The sequence below is a fragment of the Mesoplodon densirostris genome, chromosome 7 (assembly GCF_025265405.1).
Source record: "Mesoplodon densirostris isolate mMesDen1 chromosome 7, mMesDen1 primary haplotype, whole genome shotgun sequence".
In the NCBI taxonomy this organism is placed as follows: Eukaryota; Metazoa; Chordata; class Mammalia; order Artiodactyla; family Ziphiidae; genus Mesoplodon; species Mesoplodon densirostris.
The window spans coordinates 102,089,190-102,110,371 of NC_082667.1; the positions used below are offsets into that span (position 1 = coordinate 102,089,190).

The 21,182-nt window shown below is 35.6% G+C and overlaps 1 protein-coding gene across 1 annotated transcript in view; it reads left to right on the top strand.

Annotated features, from left to right (window-relative positions):
• The window catches only part of DDX10 (DEAD-box helicase 10), a 273,250-nt gene that overhangs the window by 150,710 nt on the left and 101,358 nt on the right, over nucleotides 1–21,182 (top strand). Inside the window, exons 14-15 of the mRNA XM_060104813.1 lie at nucleotides 12,255–12,374; nucleotides 15,218–15,379. Of these exons, the coding sequence (XP_059960796.1) occupies nucleotides 12,255–12,374; nucleotides 15,218–15,379 (282 nt within the window). The remainder of the gene's footprint in view (nucleotides 1–12,254; nucleotides 12,375–15,217; nucleotides 15,380–21,182) is intronic.

The window sequence follows — 21,182 nt, forward strand, 5'->3', positions numbered from 1 at the left end:
TAACTGAGCTTCCTTTATTCCTTTCAATTATATTTTATCCCTCCTAATCCCACAAGGAATTTGAAGTGGCTTAAAAAATACTTCTAAGTGTAATAAAGTAGAAAACATCAGGCATGCAAAATATAGGTAGAATAGAAATGACTGGTGGGAAATTAAATATGCAGGTCATGCAAGGTTTTACCTGGCTCTTAATATGGTTCAGGAATTTGGCTCTGAGGTCTTAAGTGCCAAAATGAAAAGAAGAACACTTTTTCCATATGGAGAAAACATTCTTCTACTTTAGAGAAACACAGCTTTTCCTTGCAATTCAACAACTGTCCTACAGTACATAAAGTAATAAATTTTTTTATGGCAATTTTCAATACCTATCTTAAGTAACTGGAGAGATGATGCCAGGATAAGTTCAGGGAAAGCAACTCTCTAGAAACTGATAAGTTACTCATACACATTCATATTTGCTCCCTCCCTCTGTGCCTTCCTCCACCAAAAAAAACATGCATGCATGCTTCTCTGAGTAAGGTGGTGGAGCTTACTTTAACATGATTGTCAAGGTATAGCAGCTGATTTCTGACAAAGCAGTGAATTACAACTTACTGTTCTTAAAATGGTTAGTCCATTCCAAAGCAAGTTAAAAATTATCCAGATGCTATGCCTTCCATTGAACAAGGCTTAGTGTAGGTGCTCAAATAAATAGCTGATAATAGTACTATTTTGATCAAGTCTTTATTAGTCTTTATTAGGAAGTTTTGACATCTGGCATCTTAGATTCAGAACTAATGAAGCAAATTACTAGTGAGCTTCATAATATGCTGACTCCAGAATTCTTAATACATGAGTGGAGAATTAATTGCATTTTAATAGAGAAAATTCCCATCACTTCAGCCTGTTTACTTGATTAGATTGAAATTGAATGTATTTGAAATTAGTTTTAGGTAAATCTTTTATTAGGATCATCACTGAGTTATTAATGATTGAACCAAATCCTTCAAATTATTGTATGATTTAAATAATTCAAGTTTTTGGAGAAGAACCGGTTTAAGATATGTTATAAATAGTATTGGTCAGTGGTAGCATACTAACTTGGAAATAACCACACTGAGTTCTAAAGATTCATTTCATGTTTTAATATACTCTTTTCTTTTGAACTTACCACTTCTATTCTTATATCTCAGGCTTTCTTTTGGTGTAAGGAAGAGAATATTTGGGAGATGGAAGACAGTTATGCATCCTGTCAGTATGTTTTCCCTATTTAGAGTTGATAGTTTGGTTAGGTGTCTGTTAGGGGAAAAAAGTGAATTGGCTGTATGGTGCAGTGTTTTTGCAACACATCACTAATCGTGAGAGGAATTTGTTTTCTTAAAGCGTTTCCTTTCCCTTGTTCCTTCCTTTCTTGTGGTTTTGTTTTCACATTGTCTCCTTTTATTACTGTAACTGTCTTGACTCTGCACAGCTGTCCTTTTTCTTGTCTATATTGTTCCATACATATTGTCTCTTTTGTCCCCAGTCTTCTCTCACTCTTGTCACAGAACTCTTATTAGCTCTCTACCACCCCCAACTTTATTTCACCTCTATCTGTAATTACTATTTTCTTTTTCCTAGATTGACATAAGAAAATTCAATTTGTCTTTGTTTTCATTACCAGAAGAGACCTCTAAAGGGTAACAGTGGAACTTTGAAAAAAGCAATTAGATTGGGATTTTGACCAATATTAATTGCTTTTGTGGTTTGGAAACTACATTAATTTTTTAGTAAAAAGAGTAATTTTCCTTGCTGTTTTCTATTAATGTAATTTATTCTTTTAAAAATACATAGGAAAGATAGCAATAGGTGCCCAGTGCAACAACATTTTCTTTATTTAGTGAATTCGCTATCAAAGGATTTGTTCAAGTAGAAATAATATTTCAATTTCTGAGAGAGGTTATGGGCTCCAGCATTTGGAAAGTAGACTAAAGTTTCCTACAAACAATGTTTCTAAAGTTTTTAAAATCAGTGACATTGTAGAGTCCTGAGAAGAGCATGAGCTTCAGTGTTTGAGATTATAAAATTTGAGTTTGATGGGTCTGTGTTTAGAACCTCCCTCTATCTCTTTTAGCAGGATAATTGTTAAACTTATTTTATTGTCAGTTTCATCATCACCTGTAAGATGCAGGAAATACCTCAAAAGGGAAGTTGTGAGGAGTAAATGAAATGTAAAACATCTAGCATGGTACCTGGCAGGTGGCATCTCTAATTAGCTACTGTTCTATAAAATTCTCAAAGATAAGTTTAGTGACCTTCTGATCTGCTGGTAAGTCCATCTGGATTGGCACTCGTCATGCATCAGAGCTTAGGACAAATTTCACAATATCATGGCATGGATTAAGGAATAGGCTTTATTGGGAACAGGTGACATTTTATGGGGAAAAGCCAGGATCAGCAAGAAGAAGGTAAGGCATGGGTTTCCCATCCTTTTATTATTCCACACAGAGGGATGCCAGAGGTTTGACAGTCTGCTCAATATAAAGCATAGGTATTTATTCTAGTGAAGGTATCCTGTCCTATATATTATTCTTTCTTATGTATTAGAATACGTGGTAGATCAACCTCATATGTGAATTGTCACACAGACTACTTGGGAATCAGACAGAATAGTGTGGATGCCTGCAGTCATCTAAGAAATTCATCTGTCCAGCATGTGGAGACCTGGGGCCCATGGAAAGTTGGGTTTGCCCTGCTAAGGGAAGAAGCTCTGGCTTTGTCTAAAGCTGAGTGAGGTCACAGAGCCTCTCCTGCTGGGAGAAGGGGATGAAGGAGTGATTCCAGCTCACTGACTAGGCACCCGGAGTAACTCCTGACTTCATTTACAGACAGTTCTACTTCTTGCATCATACTTTATTGTCCAGAGTCAGTGAATCCATTTTCTCAACTAATAAGTGTCAAATGTGAAATATTATATGTTTGTTTATTTTTATGCTATTTAAGTAAGTTAATGTCAGAATAGGTAACAGAAGAATGCATTTCAGAGTCTTTGAATGAATGTTGCTCCCAACAAAAATTGGTCTTGATTTGACCAGTCTCAGCTCAGCTTCACAAATAATTATTGGTTTGCCCAGGTACGGTGTTAGGCACTTACTCTAGGAATTGAACAATGAGTAAGACAAAGTCCATATCCTCTGGGAGTTCGGTGTGGTATCTAAGAGGAGTAAAATAGAAGTAGCAGAATTTCTTAAAAATAGAAGTAGAGTGTAAGAAAAACCATGAAAGATAATCACCAGAAGACCGAGGGAAGAAAGTAAGAAAAGGTCTCAAAAGACAGCCAGTGTTGAATCTTAAATTAAACTTTCCTTTTGTGGGAGAATTTCAAGCATTTTTTAAAAAATTGAAGTATAGTTAATTTACGATGTTGTGTTAGTTTCTGGTGTACAGCAAAGTGATTCAGTTATACATATGCGTGTGTATATAAATATTCTTTTTCATATTCTTTTCTGTTATGGTTTATTATAAGATATTGAATATAGTTCTTTGTGCTATACAGTAGGACCTTATTGTTTATATATTTTATATATAGTAGTTTATATCTGCTAATCCCAAACTCCTAATTTATCCCCCCACTTCCCCTTTGGTAACCATAAGATTGTTTTCTATGTCTGTGAGTCTATTTCTGTTTTATAAATAAGTTCATTTGTATCTTTTTTTTTTTAGATTCCACATATAAGTGATACTTGTCTTTCTCTGACTTATTTGTCTTTCTCTGACTTATTTCGCTTAGTATGATAATCTTTAGTTCATCTATGTTGCTGCAAATGGCATTATTTCATTCTTTTCTATGGCTGAGTCATATTCCATTGTGTGTATATATATTTGTGTGTGTGTATGTATATATATATGTACATACACACACACAACGTCTTCTTTATCTGTTCATCCATTGATGGACATTTAGGTTGCTTCCATGTCTTGGCTATTGTAAGTAGTGCTGCAATGAACATTGCGGTGCATGTATCTTTTCAATTTATGTTTTTCTCCGGATATATGCCCAGGAGTGAGATTGCTGGATCATATGGTAACTCTATTTTAGTTTTTTAAGGAGCCTTCATACTGTGCTCCATAGTGGCTGCACCAATTTACATTCCCACCAACAGTGTAGGAGGGTTCCTACTTTTCCACACCCTCTCCAGCATTTATTATTTGTAGACTTTTTTTTTTTTTTTTTTTTTTTTTTGCGGTACACGGGCCTCTCACTGTTGTGGCCTCTCCCGTTGCGGAGCACAGACTCCGGACGCACAGGCTCAGCGGCCATGGCTCACGGGCCCAGCCGCTCCACGGCATGTGGGATCTTCCCGGACCGGGGCACGAAGCCGTGTCCCCTAGCATCGGCAGGCGGACTCTCAACCACTGTGCCACCAGGGAAGTCCTATTTGTAGACTTGTTGATGATGGCCATTCTGACCAGTGTAAGGTTGAATGTCTCATTGTAGTTTTGATTTGCATTTTTCTAATAATTAGCAATGTTGAGCATCTTTTCATGTACCTTTTGGCCATCAGTATGTTTTCTTTGGAGAAATGTCTATTTAAGTCTTATGTCCATATTTCTGGTTGGGTTTTTTGTGTTTTTGTTACTGAGTTGTATGAACTGTTTGTATATTTTGGAAATTAAGCCCCTTGTCAGTTGCATCGTTTGCACATACTTTCTGCCAGTCTGTAGGTTGTCTTTTCATTTTGTTTATGCTTTCCTTTGCTGTGCATCAAGCATATTGATAGCTCCTACATTTTCTAGTTTGTGGATGGGACAGTAGGAAGAAGAGTGATTTAAAAAAATGAAAAGTGTTGCTTGGCTATGTAGCATAAGGAGTTTGGAGCTTAGCAAAAATTTCATTTTACTTCTTTGGGAAGTGTGGTTTACAGTAGTTTTTAGTAAGTGGTAGTCCAGAATATTACATTTTAGTGTTACAGATTTACTAGTGAAATAACAGGGACTCATTATAAGGTAGGAGAAAAATAAACAAATGAGCAAGAATCTGTCAACACCTTTCAGTCGCTGTCAAACTTTTTAAAATGTTTAAGTGCTAAAGAGGGTAGATGGAAATTATATTAATCACTGCACGCTCAGCATGCAATTTACCGGAAAAAAAAGCACATTGAGAGGCAGAATACTTTTTTCTAGATGTTATGCTTTTGAGAGATTTAAAAAAAAATAGAGGTCAGTTTTAGTCATATATCTGGTCCTGCCATTAAAAAAAGAAAAAAAAAAGAAAAACACTTTTAAAATGCATTCCTTGAGAAATTCTTTGCGTTTTAAAGAAAATTGTTCGTTGTTGACCAGCTTTTGATTTCCATTTTATGGAGTTTCTGAGTATTGTTTAGGAAAATTATGATTCTCAGAGGAAAGTGTGGTCTCTGAGATGTTTCTAAGATATTTTATTAGTTATATGTGGTATTAAGGTAAGATCACAGACTAGGTTTTGGGGGTTGTTTTTTTTGGTGATCAATATCGGTTTTATTTTTGTTGTTTTTAAGTATAACTGATTTACAATATTATATTAGTGTCAGGTGTACAACATAGTGATTCAGTATTTTTATATATCATGAAGTGGTCACCACAGTAAGTCTGGTTACCATCTGTCAAAATTAAAAAAAAAGTTATTACAGTATTATTGGCTATATTTCCTATGCTGTACATTACATCCTGCGACTTATGTATTTTATAGCTGGAAGTTCTTACCTCTTAATCCCCTTTATTTTGCCCACCCCTCTACCCCAGGATTTAGAGTTCCAGCCCTAACCTTGCTGGTATTGTTATGTGATCTTGAAAACCTCTTAACTTCTACATATACAGGTTCATGCAGTGTTATTTTTCTAGGTGATTTTGGCCTTTTCATCCTTCCAAGTTCTGTATTTAATAATGCCAATATTTTAAAATCACCATTATATGGCTTTGTATAACACTATTTTATAAATGGTGTATTTTTAAGAATATCCAATTTTAAATGACTGGACATAATCCAAGCACATTTTGTTGACATGTGTACATGTAGGCTGGCCTTTGACCTTTCATTTGGTACTTTTTGCTTAGCTAACTTTTGTATACAACAGAAGGCAGAGCTTGGAAACTTGATGTATGTGTAGTTGTGAACATGGCTTGGACTGGACGTGGTAGTGAGGTTTATTATTTCTCTCTTAGTTAAGATATATCCCATTCATGTCTTGTGATTTACCAGCGTTAACCAATTTAGAAAAATGGCAGACACTGGAACCGTGGAAGCTGGTAGAGAAGTAGACAGCTTAGTTGCTTTCCCCAAGAGAGTATACCTTAGTGTCATATTGTTTCTAGTAGTTTTATAAATGCTGCCCCAAGTCTTTTAACTTAGTTTATTATCACCAGTAGCAGTGATTACCTTGTCTTGGGAGTTTGGGAGGTTGGCATCAGCATCTCTTAAATGTCTTAAAATGGCCGGTCAAAATTGGCTTAACTAACCTAGGTACCAAGGCCAGTTTGAGTTTATTATATATCTTTTTTTAAAAAGGAATGACAAATATTTCATAATAAATATTTTGTCATTGCTGCTTAATATGTTGTAGTGCTCAGTAACCATTCTCATTACTTTATACATTGAAATTGGAGTTCACAGACTACAGTGAAATTAGTAGTGCATGGCCTTATTGACCATACAGAATAGAGAAAGATTAACATTTACTTATGGTTTGCTTCTTAATATAAGATGGACTTAATTGTATATTAAGCTCCTTAATATACAAGGACTGATCTAAACTTAAAATAAATGAGGAATTTTGTTGGGCTATGTAGGCTCTCATCTATATGATTTTGTGTTTAGAATAAACACACATTATTTATAAAATTTAAAAATTTGGAAGTATTTGTAGAATGAGTCATTTAGGCAATCTTTTAGATATAATTTATGAAGTGTCAATATCAAGTAATGAGACAAGTATCTCATACAAATAAATTCTATAATAGCTATGATTCTCATCAGAAAGGAGGTAGGGTTGGGGTCTTGTAATTTGAATAGAATATTCTTAGCAATGATCTTTTGGTTAAGATGCCAAAAGCATTGGCAACAAAAGCTGAAATAAGCAAAGGGACTGCATCAAACTAAAAAGCTCTACACAGCAAAGGAAACAAGTTAAAAAGGCAATCTATAGAATGGGAGAAAATATTTACAGATGATGTATCTGATAAAGGGTTAATATCTTAGATATATAAGGAACTCATACAACTTAAAAACAAAAAAACAAATAACCATATTTTAAAATGGGCAAACAACCTGAATAGACTTTTCTCCAAAGAAGATATACAAATAGGCAATAAGTACATGAAAATGTGCTCAACATCACTCATCATCAGAGAAGTTTAGATAGCTTTAAGATAGATTGTCAAATAATACATCTTTATTTTATACTGTAAAATTAAAATTTGTGAATCATTGTAGTTCAGCAAATATAAAATGATTAAGGATTAAGTTTACATGGCAGGCAGTTTTGCTTTTTTTTAGAAAAAAGTAATAAACAAGTTCTAGTAGGGTTTGGTTATTTAGGCAGCAGAAATATCTCAAGTTAAGTACATTTGGACTTTGGGGCAACAGTGTTTATAAATGTTACAAAAGGCCCTTATCTTTAATATGAGGGCATAATAGGTATCCTCTAAGGTTCCTACCAGGATTGATAGTTCTTTATTTTTGTTGGTTTTCTTCACTTTTAGATACAGTTTCTATTATAAACTATTAATTATTCAGTGACACACATGGAGCTACTTTAGGGAAAGATAAAAATCTGATTTCTTTGGAGTATCTTTCCCTTTAATTTTAACTTTCATCTCCTTATGGTTTTGTTTTTCATCGTTTTGCAATAATACTTTTATTTTATCCTCTATGATATCTAGTAATGTTTATACTAAGGTAGTTTTTTTCATTGATTGTATTTTGAATCTTCTTGTAGCCAATATTAACTAACGTGGCCCTTTTGATAGGAACTGTTATTGTGTTTTTAACTGTTCTCGTTGTTCTTTTATCTTCCAAGTTATTCATGGCAACCTGCTGCAGCTATCACTATCGAGAATGACTTGATGCTTTATTAGCTTTGTATTTTATGACATTTTTCCTCTTGGCATTTTATTTTATTTTATTTTATTTTATTTTATTTTTTTATTTTATTTTTTTTGTGGTACGCGGGCCTCTCACTGTTGTGGCCTCTCCCGTTGCGGAGCACAGGCTCCGGACGTGCAGGCTCAGTGGCCATGGCTCACGGGCCCAGCCGCTCCTCAGCATGCGGGATCCTCCTGGACTGGGGCACGAACCCGTGTTCCCTACATCGGCAGGCAGACTCTCAACCACTGCGCCACCAGGGAAGCCCTTGGCATTTTATTTTAAAGTATAGCATACATGTTGTGGAAGAAGTGCAAATAGAAATGAAAATTGCATTTTGATGTTTTATGTCTTGTCAGGAAATCTTTCATTATACTTTCTGACTGCTGCAGATTTCATTCTTATACCAATAATATAAAGGCTTATAGTCAAAATATAACTCTTGCCTAGCAATAGGTATAATTTATATTTTTTTGTGACAATGAATGGAAATGTAAAATATTAATGAGTACTTTCCCCCTTGTTCAAGAGACAGTGTTGAAACTTTTAAGAAAAGTAAGACCTGCATTTTAAGGAGTTAAATTCATTTTTAAAAAGTCTTTTAGTTGGAAAAGTATTAAGTATGGCACAGACCTAGAAAACCCAGAAAATTTTATTATTTAAAAAAATTAATTTTATAAGAATTAAAAATATATGCTTGGCAAAAGCCAAAAACAAAGCAAAACAAAAGAATATTACCCTATATGGCAGAAGTATAGACATAAATGATGAAGTGGGAGAAAATATTGAAGCATCTTTAACCAATGAAGAAATTTCACAAATTAATAAATGAAATTCCAGGAATTCATTAAAAATGCTGGCAAAGAATATATACAGTGCACTGAAAAATAAATGCCTTTGCAGAGATGTTCTGCTATGTTTAAAATACAAATTCAAATTAAAACTTCCCTGAGATACTATTTTTTCACCTAGTTGACTGGTAAACATAAAGCCTAATATTATATTGGGCTGGCCAAAAAGTTTGTTTGGGTTTTTCCCTAAGATCTTACAGAACTTTTTGGCCAAACCAATACTTTGTTTGAATAGATAAGGAGAAGCAGTTACTCTCAGATTTTTTTTTTTTTTTTTTTTTTGCGGTATGCGGGCCTCTCACTGTTGTGGCCTCCCCCGTCGCGGAGCACAGGCTCCGGACGCGCAGGCTCCGGACGCGCAGGCTCAGCGGCCATGGCTCACGGGCCCAGCCGCTCCGCGGCATATGGGATCCTCCCAGACCGGGGCACGAACCCGTATCCCCTGCATCGGCAGGCGGACTCTCAACCACTTGCGCCACCAGGGAGGCCCTACTCTCAGATTTTTGATTGGGTTATAAATTTGTATAACTTCTCTGGAAATATCTTCCAAAATTTAAATACACATACTCTTTGACCAAGTGCTTTAAGTTTTAGAAATGTATCCTAGATAGGTAAATACACATGTATATGAAGGTGTAAATACAAGACTGTTAATTGCAGGGAGGGCTCTTTTAATAACTTGTTGCTCTTTATATGTACCTGAATGTGGGTAGAATGTCTCTGGAAGGGTACAGAAAAAGCTAGTAGCAGTGTTTGCTTCTTGGGGCATAAACTGAGATAGCCAAAGAGGACATAAATGCAGCTTTTTTTTTTTTTTTTAGAATAATTCTTTATTTTTATTTATTTATTTTTGGCTGTGTTGGGTCTTCATTTCTGTGCGAGGGCTTTCTCCAGTTGCGGCAAGCGGGGGCCACTCTTCATCGTGGTGCGTGGGCCTCTCACTATCGCGGCTTCTCTTGTTGCGGAGCACAGGCTCCAGATGCGCAGGCTCAGTAGTTGTGGCTCATGGGCCTAGCTGCTCCGTGGCATGTGGGATCTTCCCAGACCAGGGCTCGAACCCGTGTCCCCTGCATTGGCAGGCAGATTCTCAACCACTGCGCCACCAGGGAAGCCCATAAATGCAGCTTTTTAACTGAATATCCTTTACAGAATAAATAAGCATGTGTTACCTGCTAAAATTAATATTCAAAAGAATGACATTGAACTAAAACTGTCTTATAAGCCATATGTGAAATACGCCATCAGTGGACACACAGAAGGTATTGTGTTCATCACCAGTGTGTCAGTAATGCAGCAGTGTTTGGGTGTTTGCTACTCCATTCAAACATCTGTCCCTGAAAAGGAAGTTTTCTTTGACTTCCTCTCCTCACCCTAGACTAGCTAGGGCAGGCACCCTATTAAAGATTTATTCATCCTTTGTATTTTTTCTGTGCACTTACTACATCTGTGATTAAATAGTTAATGTTTAATGTTTTTTCCCCCCATTGTTAGAGTTAGGTTCATTGAGGGTCTTTCACTGCTGGGGCAGTATGTACTATGATATCTTGTGTTTTGGTAACAGTGCATATTTGAATGAGTGAGGATTAATTCTAGAGTATCAGAGCAAAGCCACAGCCTATTAGGAAATTACAATAAACATGTCTTCTCACCCATGTTGACATTTCTGTTCCTTCTTTCAGTGGCTTCCCTAAAACAAACAAACAAACAAACAATTTAACCTTTTTTTTGTGGGGAGGAGGGGAGATCACAGAGCCCTTTTAGAAACCATGATAATCATAAAACTGCGGAGATGCAAATACCCCCAAATTTTGTTACGTAATTTCTGTAGTATCATGGATTTCCCTAAAGCTCTTGATGTAGACCCACATCACTCGAAGGTTTCACTCTGCAGAATTGATTCTTCTGACTGACTATTATTTTATTCTGACAGTTTTTGGTCTCTTTGCTATTTTGACTGTTTCTCTTGTTCCTAGGAACTGGGCTTTTGTATTTTATAGCAGTAAATTTCAAACATACAGAAAAGTTGAAAAACTGTACTTTGGATACCAAAATATCCATCACTCATATTCTATAGTTAACTTTTTGTCATATTTCCTTTCTCGTGTAATTTCCCATCAATCCATTCATTATCCTTTTTTTATTTAATGCATTTCTGAGTAAGTTGTTAATATCATTACACTTTCTTCCATATACTTCAGCTTGCCTGGCATTAACTTAAAGTTCAGTATTGTTTACAGGATTCTTCTTTGAGGTAGAAATTTATATACAATGAAATGCACCAATTTTAAGTGTAACATTTGATGAATTTTGACAAGTGTATACACCTGTGTAACTCAAACTCCTATCGAGATGTAGACCATTATCATCACCCCCAGAAAGTTTGCTCCTGTTGCTCCTCAGTATTTTTTGTGCTTTATTTAAGTGATAACTTACTCCTGTTTAATTGTTATTTTTACATCATGATGATTCTCTCAGATTTGCACTGTTTGATCAGCATTTTCTCTATCATAAGCTGAGGGTTGGTGACAGAGTATCAGCTAACCCAGGATCCTTGAGAATCAGCCTAGCCATAAAACCAAGAAGATCCAGTAGGAGTCAGTAACATAGACTCCAGCCTGGTGGTTGTATTGGTGGTGTTTGCAGGGTAAAAGAGGTATAGGAGGAATGACTGGGTGGAAGGAAGTCGTATTAGTGCCCTGTGTTCACAAGGTATACTACAGGGAGAAACTTATTTTGGTTGACAAACTTCCTGTTCAAGAACTCTTAACTCCATCTCATCTTTGAACACATCTTAGTCATCATAGGATGTTTTCCAGTATTCATATAGTGAACTACTGTAATGGGAGGAAGATTGTTGAGTCACAAACAATGTATTGGAGTCATTTTGCTTTCCAGGGAAACATTTTCCTAGTCTAAAATTTTAAGTGTGTACTTGAAAGTTAGAGCCATTTTTAAAATGTGCTATTTTTAAAATGTGCTGTCTTTAGCTGGAAGATAGCTTGCTTTATCTTACATGTCCATTTATCACATTATTATGTAGTTTCTGATGCTTTAACATTATTGGGATAACACAGTTTTAGTAACAGAAGAAATTTAAGATTATTTACGTCTCACATTCACATTCAAACTTAAACTCCTTTAGCACTGGGGGTTCATTAGTTAATAAGTCTAATAATTTTATTTCTGGACAGCAGTTTTGGTGCTTCTCATTAGCCAAGGAGCAATAAACACACTCAGTTTTGGAAAGTGTATTGCCAGTGTTAAATTGTTAATATAAAACAGCCATTTACCTAATCATCTGTGTTTTTTTGTATATTCTCACACAGAAGAAAGAACCTTCTAAATCCAGTGTGGAGAAAAAAGTGACCAAGGTTGCAGAAGCAAAAAAAGTAATGAAGAGAAATTTTAAAGTAAATAAGAAAATAACATTTACTGATGAAGGAGAGGTAAGATTCTGTAAATGCTTCATTTCTGAGGTACATTCCAAGTATTAGAAAGAGTTTGACTCTCCTGCTGACTTGCCATTCTTTAATAAGAAAAATAATGTTTCTCTAAAACACTCGGGCAATTCCTTTCATTGTTACTGTAGGTAATTGGTCAGCTCTGCATCTGTAGGCAAGAATGACTTTCTGACAATAAGCTGGGATACTTTCTGGTAATAACAACAGCGTTGGTTTTGGACTTTCCAAATCCTGTTTTTATAGATAAGACTTTCATGTCATGGGGTCCATCTGTTAACATGCTCTATGGGAAAATGCTCAAGGATAGTAATACAAGTACTGGCCACAGCTTCTTTTGCTTGACTCTGGAAAGCCTCTGCTCTGTGGTTCCTCAATTTTAGATGCCATATTGGCATGTTTTTTACTTACTGGCCTGCTGTGGGAAGGAATTCCCTGCTTTAAAATAACCTCAGACATATAGGTGCCTGGTTTTCATTTCACCATTACCTGGTCTTAGTGTAAATACATCCCAATAGAGTAGGAAAGGGGTTACCACTCACAGATTGCTCATGAAAGATCACTCTATTAGATAATAATATCTTCATTTTTAAAGAGGAAATAGATCTAGAATGTCAAGTGACTCACCTAAGGACTGATGGCTGGAGTCAGTGATTATGGCAGGATCTTCTGAATATTGTCTCTGTTTCACTCTCACCAACCTACGGGTTTCCCTGTTCATTCTGATATAGCACTCAGCACCCCATGTCCACCATGATCTCATTTCCCTTGCCCTATGTTTATTTTTTCTTCATAGCACTTATTATGAGACTTTACATTCTGTATTTATTCGGTGGTTGTCCATTTCTTCCATTCCAGTGAGTTGAGGGAAGGTATTTCTATTTCACTGGGTTGAGAAAAGCTACATGAGGGAAGGTATTTGTTGGCTATGTTTACTACTCTGTCCTCTGCACTTAGAATAGTGCCTAACAAATAGCCCTCAGAAAACATCTGTTCTAATACCCCAGTAAAATAACAGAGCTTTTTATACTGACTGTAATGTATCACATCAGATATTTCATCATTATTAATAAAAATGCTTCCTGCACAGTCTATATTCAGTGGAGTGTGTTTCCTTTTAATTCTGAAGTTAACAAAGATTTGCATGTTACTTCGGGGAAGAGGGCTTTGTTTTAGAAGCCCAAATTTGCACTAGTAATACGGAGTAAAATGGTGTATAAACCATATGAAAACTAACAAAATAGAATGTAATTCAGCGTGTTGAAGTTGCAGAGGAAGCCTCTATAATTGGAAAATATGAATCTTTGTGAAATTACTGAGAAGAGGTCAGTCAGCACCTGAGAAACAGGCTAGACCAGAAAATAGTTAGTTGTAGTATTAAACATCGATGCTCACTCTAAAAGATTAGTGCTGTTAGCATAATGAGGTTCCTTACTGTGCTACTAACTTTCACTGTACATATTATACCCATTAGCTTCAAGTTGAGTGTAAATCCTTAACTGTAAAATGTTTCAATGTAAATTTATTGCTGATAGGAGCTCTGTGTGGCTGGGAGCCGCTGCACTGAAACTGCTGATGTAAAACTGTGAAAGAAATGCTACCATTTGTTCAACCCACAGAGGGATGAATTTTTTTCACTCTGATAGAAAAAGGAGTGAAGGGTCAGAGCAGTGGATGGTGTTCTTACCATCACAGCTCATCCCTGTCACTGCTTCCTCAGTGCCAGTGACTGCTAGCATGGCTACTCATGCATTTGTGACCCTTGTTCGTTGCTTCAAGCTGCAACTCTGTCGGAATCTCATCTTGAACAATGTGGTGGTGACAGGAGTGAGAGGAGGCACTAATACCTGTGATGTGTGTGCCTGCAACTTCCATTTGCCTGCCCTTTAATCAGCAGTCTTTCAGAAACTGGCAGCTGCTTAAGTCCTCCTGGCGACCAGTTATTAGGCAAAATGAGAAAATTGTTTTTGTCTAAACTGTCTAGAATTTTACCGTGTTAGGCCTGGAAGATTATTAAGTCAAACAACCCTTATTTTTCAGGTAATGACACAGATGTCCAGAGATTAAGTAATTCATTTAGGATTATGCACTGGGCTAGTGAAACAGCCAGGACATTCAGACAGGTCTCCTGACTCCCGGATCAGTGCTCTGACTTCTTTGTCACCTTGTTCCTAACATAAAAAGTTTGTGTAAAATTGTGTAGATCTGAGCAGGCTTGTGAAACCCAAACTAACTTTCTCCTTTACACTTAAGTTAGTTCTTTCAGTTTGTATGTGTGGTATCATCAGCTGATATGTGATTCTTCAGTCAATTTTGAGCATCTCATGTGTGCCAGATAATGTGTTGGGTTCTGAGGACACATGAATAAGGCATATGGCTGCCCTCAAGGAGATTAGTGATTAATTTACAGGAAAGTAAAACAACCCAGTGTGGTGAGAGAGGTGTTACAGGAGGTACACCAAGGTGCCATGGCAGTGGCGGGGCTGCCCTCTGGCCAGCCTGGCCACCGCCCTGTGCGGGTCATTTGGAGCTGAGTTGGTGGAGTATAGCATACTAAGAACACTGAAGTGATGTTGAAGCAACTACCTTCTCCTCCAAATCATTTAATGAAAATTTCCTTTAATCCTGCTCTCATGAGTTATGGCAGCATTACTTTATCCTGACTGGGAAAGTCTTTTCTGTGACTTGCTCACTTTTATTATAAAGCTTATTAGAAAGTTTAAGAAATGTAGGTTGTAAGGCAGAAAGTATGTATCATTATACAAAGGAAAGTGGCGTTCTGTTATTATTCCTTGTCTCCTACCCCATACTCACCTTTTTCCTCTCTGCAGTTGGTTCAGCAGTGGCCACAAGTGCAGAAGTCTGTCTCCAAGGATACTGAGGAAGAGGACGATGCTGGTGGTATCAACTTAAATAAAGCAAAGGAAAGGCTTCAAGAAGAGGACAAATTTGACAAAGAAGAATATAGGAAGAAAATTAAGGCAAAGCATCGGGTAAGCTTTCCATCTTGAATTAATACTGAGTGAAATTTAATATGTCCTAAATATATGTACATGTTCATTAGATATTCTTTAGTAACTAAGTTACTTTATTGTTTTCTTTAACCTTATTTTTCTGTGGCTATTTTGTTGTTTTCTCTAGTCCTTCTTTTCCCTTCTGCTGGTGGAGTCTTTGTATATTAACTAGTTTCTGAGAATGTCACCTAAATCTGCTTTTGGTTGAGGTGACCCAAATTATAGTGATTTTTTTTTTCAAATAAAATTTTAATTTGGAGATAATTGTAGTTGCACACGTAGTAGTTAGAAGTAATAGAGAGAGATCCTGTGTGCTCCATTTCTATAACTTTGTCATTTCAGGAATGTTATATAAATGAAACTGTGTAGTTTGTAGCCTTTTAAGATTGGGTTTTTTCACTCAACACCCCATTCTTTCTGTTACTGAGTAGTGTTCCGTGGTGTGGATGAAGCACAGTTTGTTTCACGTTTCACCCATTTGAGCAACATTGGTGATGTTTCCAGTTTTAACTTAATAGTTAAATTTCTTTCCATAAGCAATTACTTGGTAATAGATATTAGATTAAATTTACTATATTAAGAAAAAAAATAAGGAAACCTTGTGAGAGGGAGGGAGTGCTTCTACTTAGGCATATGCCCTTTAAGGCATTGGCCTTAAACTTGGGCAGTTTTTAGTTATCATTGAAACAGAAAGGGTTACTCCATTCTGGTCACTCATGATATTACTGTCCTTTCACACTACTTAAAAGTGGACATTTCACTAGATAAATGAATCAGTTAATGAACTAGAACAGATTTACATTTTTAAGAAGTTTCTGCAGCATGCCCTTGAGACAGTGAATGATCTCAGGGTAACACAGTATCATATACAATAATCACTGCTATAATGTTGGGCTGGCCAAAAAGTTCGTTCCAGTTTTTCCATAAGATGTTACAGAAGAACCAGAACAAACTTTTTGGCCAACCCAATATTAAGTTCTGTACCAAAAAAATTTTAAGCCTTTGGATGTGGACATTATTAACCGTATCCTGAGGAAGGTTCTCATAGTTTTTGACTCCTGTTTGACCTTGTTACTATTTAATAACCCAGTAAACTTTTTTTTAATAGAACAGCAATTCTCATTTCTTTAAGATTTGATACAGCTTCCCAGTAGCATTTAATAAATAAGAAAACATAGATATTGAAGATAGCTTTCAAGGATGGAAACGAATGGTGGGAAATATGTTCCAGAAATATGGAGAACAAATGAACCTGAAATATACTGGTTGCAGTTTTGGGGTATTTGTTATTGAGAGAACTAAACATTTCCTGTATTGCTGCTTTTAGTACAGTACTTTAAATGGAAATTTGGTGTTAATAATTTGTTACTAAAATTTTTTTTAAGTGTCAGCAGCTTGCCATGTTTCTGCTTATAGTCTTCTTAGAGTATGTATCCAACATAAGAACACTTTACCTTTAAATTGTAGCCAGCAGTAAAAGAAATATGGAGAATTTACATAAAATAAAGCCTCCCCCAACCCCCCCCCAACCTGCTTCCCCTTTCTTATCTTCCCTTTCACCCCTTTTCCCAATGTGTGGAAGTTAGTACTGTATCCAGGTTGTAGAATATTGTTTCTGAAAAATTTAGGAACTTAATTTCAAATTGACTGTTGTATATTTGTTATACAGTGTTTGTGTGCTAAGCTCTGCCTTAGGCAGTGAAGATGGAATATTTAAAATACATGGGTTCCTCTATCCTCAGGAAGATTATTATAGTTAAATCATAGTTAACTATGGACATTCTGTCACCACACAGAAGCTTTTTGTGCCCCAATTTTTTTATATTAAAATTTTTGAAATGAATATCTTTACATTTTTCTAAAATCAAGAGAGATAAAAAAGTTAACATTCAGAAGTCTTGCTTCTGCACATACCTGTCATTTTTATTCATCCCTCCACCCCAGAGGTAACTTTTTATTAATTATTAATGTATCCTTATAGTTTCTTTATGCAAAGTCTAGTAAATAGAAATACATATTCTTGCTTTCTCTTTTTGTCACATGAAAGGTAGTATACTGTAGATTGTTCTATACTATTTCATTTTCACTTATTTTTGAGATTTTATGTAAATCATTTTCTTTCCTTTGTACCATTGTTAAAACGTAGCATATGATTTTAAAACTATCACTGTGATTGTCTCACAGCAAGGTTGAACAGAGCAGTTTGGGGCTGACACAATTGTGAGAGAAATCACAAGAACTTTCCATGCTACTGATTTTGAACCAGTTCTCTATAACTAAAATAGGTATAAGGTCTTTTTAAAACAAGTCAAAGCTTGTTGTTTTATATAAAATAAGTATATACTGCACAAGGTGGCCCATGGCATACTTTCTATATTGGAGGTTGAAAATATTATGTAGCCTAAAAAGAGCACAAAGAAGTAACCAAAATAGCCTTCTCTCTATTCACCTTTAATGTAAATGCTACCTGGCAAAAATATGATTCATTTCTTGGTATTTTCATCAGTAAAGTTATTATTTAAACACATATAAGTATTTGTGTATTAAATGAGTGAAAATTTCATGTTTGTGAGCACTTAGTATGTTTATTACAATAGCATACATACGATACAATACAGGTGCTCAAATCAGTTATTTACCAAGCTGCAATGGACCGGATTTCTACCCAGAAGGCATATGGAATATCTTTTTTAAATGGCAAGTTTTAACATTTGGCATAATGTTTGGTGGAAAGAGTACTGTGCTGTAACAAGTTGGAATACTTGCATTTGAACCCTGAGTCTAGCATTACCTAGTCCATTTGGGGATCACCAGTCACCAGTTTGGATTGCACTTTCCTATTCTGAAAAATGAGGGAGTGAGAATGGGGGTTAATACCAAGTGATCAGAGAGATCCTCTGGCTCTGTGTGTATAGGTAAGATGTGAGAATAAAATGATCCTTTCCTGTCTGAAAAATGGAATTTTAATTTGTCATTTTTCCCTGCTGACCGGTCGGGTTCCATGCTTGATGATAAGGCTTCCTTCTTGTTCACTTATTTTTCCAATGGTTACTAAAATTTTACCTTAAAAAGTAAATATATTCTTAATCCTGCACAGTTTATTTTATTTTAATTGCATTACCTGAACACATTATTGGTTTTGAAATCATATTTTTTTCTTAACACAAAATTATGAATGAGGAATATGCCTGAAAGACTTTTACATATGAAAAGAAAACTCCATAAAATCTATAACATAATTCTGTATTTGATACATATTATGACACATATTATATTTTTAAAATATGTATCACTTTTAGAAGATTTTATGAGCTTAAAAATCTTTCAGCATGTTTATAATAATTGTATTTCATGATTATATTTTTGGTTTATTAGGATAAGATAGTTAATATATGTTATATATAAGTGAATATATATAATCATTAGTCTTAATGATTCTGTTTCAAAGTAGTTGTTTGTTCCTGCTGTTTAAAATTAACAGCCTCACACCATAGCTTCTAATATGCACTCAGTCTTTGTATTGTAGGTCTCAGCTATTCATTTATTCCCACCTGTTTTTCCTCCATGCTATAACACCTGTCCTTGACTCATTTTTCATGTACCAAATTCTGAAGTCTGTGTAATTTCTACTGTGACTCAAGTAAATATCTTTGTCCTAAAGATTTAGAAACTGAACTATAGAATTTTAACTAGTTTATAGCCAAAAAAAAAAAAAGCAAAAGAAAAAATAAAGGCAGTACAGTTTATGGCATCACTGGGAGTGGAACTCAGCTGCCCTCTTTCTGGAACTTAGCCACTTGCTCTGGGGACTTCAGGAGCCCTTGCATAACTTGCTTTGGATCACCCAGTCCATAGCTTTGTTTCTCTTCATGAGTCTTCATTGTAGTCATTAAGCATCATTTTCTTCTGAGACCATTCTGGTCTTTCTCTTTCCCTGGCAATTTATAAGTAACTATACTTAATTAGGCCTGTTACTGTTTTCTTTGGTAAACCTCTTGAAACTATTTATCAGAAGTAAAATTGTAGCAAAAGCTATATTTTTACATATAAAACCATTAGTAAATTACTAAGTTGTAAAGGCGAAAGCGCTGCTTTTGCACAGAAACTGTGTTTTCTGATAATTCAGTCAGAACTGTGAAAGATGGGCCATGGATCATATCACTGAAAGATTTTTACTTAAATGGAATGAAAATCCGCTCTGTGGTGTATGTCATCATTCTTAGCTCTGGAAGATAGCTTGTGTTTAGTGTGATAATATCTGCTGTAACAGCTGAGAGTGGAGAGAAGCAATTCATTATGAGATTCTTTTTCATTTCTTTGAAATTTGCTTTGAGTGCTTTATCCATTTTGGATTGTATATTTAGGTGACATGTCATAATGTGTCTCTGGACTGTTTGCAAAGTTGCTCTGGGTTCTACTTAATTACTAGCATGAATATTAGAAAGTTAAGAAAGAATTAAAGGGACTTTTTAGAAAATCTGTTTTGTTTTGTTGTTGTTTACACAGAATTGAGTTGGCATGGAATCCAGGTATCTTAAACATAAATTTATTAGTATAGTCAAGAAGGAGGGAAGCTGTAATCAGGCATGTTAGGAATAATAATAACAAGAACGTTAAGAAGGACAATAGCAAGTAGCAGTTAACTGGGCCCTGCACTAAGCATATTTTATGTGTCGTATTATATGCTAACAATTAACTTCTGATATAAGTGGGTTAACCTCATTTTACTGATGATAAAACTAAGACTTATAAGGGTCGAGTAATTTGTCCAAGGCCCCACAGCTTATAAAAGCTTAAAAATAGTAGCCCTGGGACTCTTACCAAGGTCTTTGTTTCTCTACACACCGTTTTTAACTATGTAGCTGCTACCTATCTCATACCAGTAGCCATTCTCTTACAACAGGATAACTCTGAAGCAATGAATCAAAAGGTAGAGGATGACAGCTGGAGACAAGGATTTTGAAGAAGGAATGACACATGATAGAAATTGTTCATGTTTCCAGAGCAAGGTCATTGGTCTCAAATAAATTTAGAGTAAAATAAGCATTGTGGTTAGTAGTTTAGTTTAGGACCACATACTAACATTACCTTTCCCTGAATGTTCATTGCTATATAGTTACTAGTACCATAATCCATTTTTAAGTAGGTATGGCCATTTAAGCGTCTAAGGCATTGTCAGAGACTGGTCTAGCTCATACGAGCTTATGAAATTTTACTAATGTCAGAAATGTCATCATGGGGGGGACATGTATCCCATACTTAATTCTAAAATTCACTTTATGAATAAAGCTTATTTATAGGGGAGGAAAGGAGATTCTCTTCTTGAACAACCATCCTATTACCTGTCCCCTTCCTACTACCATCACAACTGGATTTATTATAAAAAAGGAACCAGCCTATTACTATAGAACCTTTGCCTATAATTTAGAGATGTCTACCTGGGAGGTTTCTCTTCTTATTCTCATGAGCTTGTAGCATCTTGTGATAGTCAGTCCAACATCAGAGTATTTGGGCCTTTTTTCATATCCAACATCCAAATGAGATAAATACTCAAGGTTATATAGGTCTTATCCACTTTGTGGCAAGTCTTTGACCTGTTTATTATCTCTATTTTTATTGTTAAGTTCTTCGTTTTGTGGATTTTTTTTTAAAAAAAAACACCATATGTTGTTTGAGAGGTGGGGTGGTTGTTAGATTGATGGTCAGTAGCTGGCGAGGTTGAGGAGCAGGGGCAGAGTTCGGTGCTAATGGAATTCAGGGATCTGACAAGATTAGGTCATAG